Source organism: Vipera berus, assembly GCF_964194415.1.
Source record: "Vipera berus genome assembly, chromosome: Z".
Taxonomy (NCBI): domain Eukaryota; kingdom Metazoa; phylum Chordata; class Lepidosauria; order Squamata; family Viperidae; genus Vipera; species Vipera berus.
The window spans coordinates 22,113,732-22,116,011 of NC_138205.1; the positions used below are offsets into that span (position 1 = coordinate 22,113,732).

Genomic DNA, 2,280 nt, shown 5'->3' on the forward strand with positions numbered 1-2,280 from the left:
AAAATTAAAAGAACAGTAGCATATGAGATTTATTAAGAGGTTCTGAAAATAAGTAGGGGAAAAAATCCTTTATTGTTTTTCTTTTGGCAAATCTTTATTCAGTTTTTTGACTAGGGAAGATTTTGAGGCTTCCAGAAAGTCTACTTGAGAATATCTTAAGAAACTGTTGAGACAGTTCAAGATTAAAAAGAAGGGTAGCTTCTGATAAGGAATAGGATTAAATTCTTCAACATTTTTTTCTCATTATTTGCACCTTGTTCAATTTAGGCCTTAAGACAATGATATAACATTTTGGAAAAAAGATACAACCTAGCAGTCCAGCACTGGAGGCTAAGATAGAAAAGATCTCCACAGCAACTGTATATTTTCCCTTGGAACTCAGGTAGGTTGGAACAAAAGAGAGCCAAACACTACAAAAGACCAACATACTGAAGGTGATGAACTTGGCTTCATTAAAAGTATCTGGTAACTTCCTGGCAAGAAAAGCCACAGCAAAACTGACAATGGCCAGGAAACCCAGATAGCCCAACACAGAGTAAAACATAACCATAGAGCCTGCACTGCATTGCAGTACAATTTCTTCAGCCGCTGAGTGCATATCCATGTCTGGAAATGGGGGAGAAATTGTCAACCATCCAGTGAAGAGGCCTGCTTGAAAAAGGAAGCAGGAAAGAACAATGGAGCTGGCCAGTCTTTTCCCCAGCCACTTCCTCATCCTGGATCCTGGTTTGGTGGCCATGAAAGCCAGAACCACTGTGATGGTTTTGGCCAGCACACAAGAAACAGCCACTGAAAAGATGATGCCCAAGGCTGTTTGTTGGAGAAGGCAGACCACTTTTCCTGGTTTCCCAATGAATAGCAATGTGCAAAGGAAGCTGAGCAGGAGGGAGATGAGGAGAGTGTAGGTAAGGCTCTGGTTATTGGCTCTGACAATGGGAGTGTGGTGATGTGTCATAAATATGCCGAGCACCAGAGCTGTCATCGAAAAAAAGAGAAAAGCCAAGAAGGTAAAAGTGATTCCCAAAGGTTCTTTGTAAGATAAAAATGTTATAATCTTAGGGTAACAGAAATGTTGATTCTCATTTGCATAATGTTTGTCTGAACATTTCTTACACTCATTCATATCTGGGGGAAAAAATAAAAAAGAAAAAGACAGCTTTTAACTCCTGCAGTTGTCATAATTCTCTGCCTTAATTACAGGTAGTCCTCCAGTTATGACCACAATGAGCCTAACATTTATGTTTCTAAATGAAACATTTGTTAAGTGAGTTTTGCCCCATGTTAGGACCTTTCTTGCCACAGTTGTTAAGAGAATCATTGCAGTTGTTAAGTTAGTAACACTACCGGTTCTGCCGAAGTGGTGCTAACTGGCTGAATCCCACCACTCATCCCACAGGTGAATCTGGCTTCCCCACTGACTTTGCTTGTCAGAAGTTTACAAAAGGTGATCACATGACCTTGGGACACTGTAACGGTCATAAATATGAACCAGTTGCCAAGCATCTGAATTTTGATCATCTGACCATGGGGATGCTGCAAAGGTTGTAACTGTGAGAAATGGTCATAAGTCACTTTTTTCAGTGCCGTTGTAACTTTGAATGGTCACTAAATGAACTGTTGTGTCAAGGATTACCTGTATTCCTCTCAGACAGCTAAGATCAGTGCTTTTTTTGTAAAAGAAAAAGGTGCCAGAACTTACACATGTCATACAACCCGCCTTGCCTACCCTACAAGGTTCCATCCAAAAAAGGTGCCGGAACTCCGTTCTGAGCGTTCTATGAGAAAAAAAGCCCTGGCTAAGATTATTAACCCCACTAAGTCTTGATGCATTTCTTTTCATTTTGGATTAAGCACATTACCTAGCTACTTTGGTTGAATATAGCATATATACTATACCACACATATACTTCCACCATAGTTTCATCAGTCTGCTAATATATTTCTGAAAGAGGCATTTAGTTATCCTTTTGCAGAAATCTTTCTCTGCAATTTCCTTTGACGTTTGGCAGAAGTATAAATTGCACTGAATATTTCATTTGATCTACTTGAAAAAGTGACCACACTTTTTAAGAAAAAAGAAAAGTTTTCTGTTTTCTGAAGCAAGGCTGGAAGCAATTCTGTGACAGTGGCCTTTGTGTCCTTAGAAAGCTATAGCATACTTTGCAAACTTCATTCATTTGAGCTGAAAATATAAATGTTAAAGCAGTTTGGATTTTTTTTCCATAAGAGAGCAACTCTTTTTTTTATGAATCATATCCCAGATCTCTCCATGAAGTCCTG

General features: G+C 39.1%; 1 protein-coding gene across 1 annotated transcript; it reads right to left on the reverse strand.

The window, feature by feature from the left end:
• Positions 1–226: 226 nt before the first annotated feature.
• On the reverse strand, positions 227–1,281 carry LOC308678698 (vomeronasal type-2 receptor 26-like; the record flags this gene model as incomplete). Its single annotated transcript, XM_081345935.1, has 1 exon — positions 227–1,281. Exon 1 carries the CDS (start codon positions 1,121–1,123, stop codon positions 227–229), a length of 897 nt encoding a protein of 298 aa, XP_081202061.1. The 5' UTR covers positions 1,124–1,281.
• Positions 1,282–2,280: the final 999 nt, after the last annotated feature.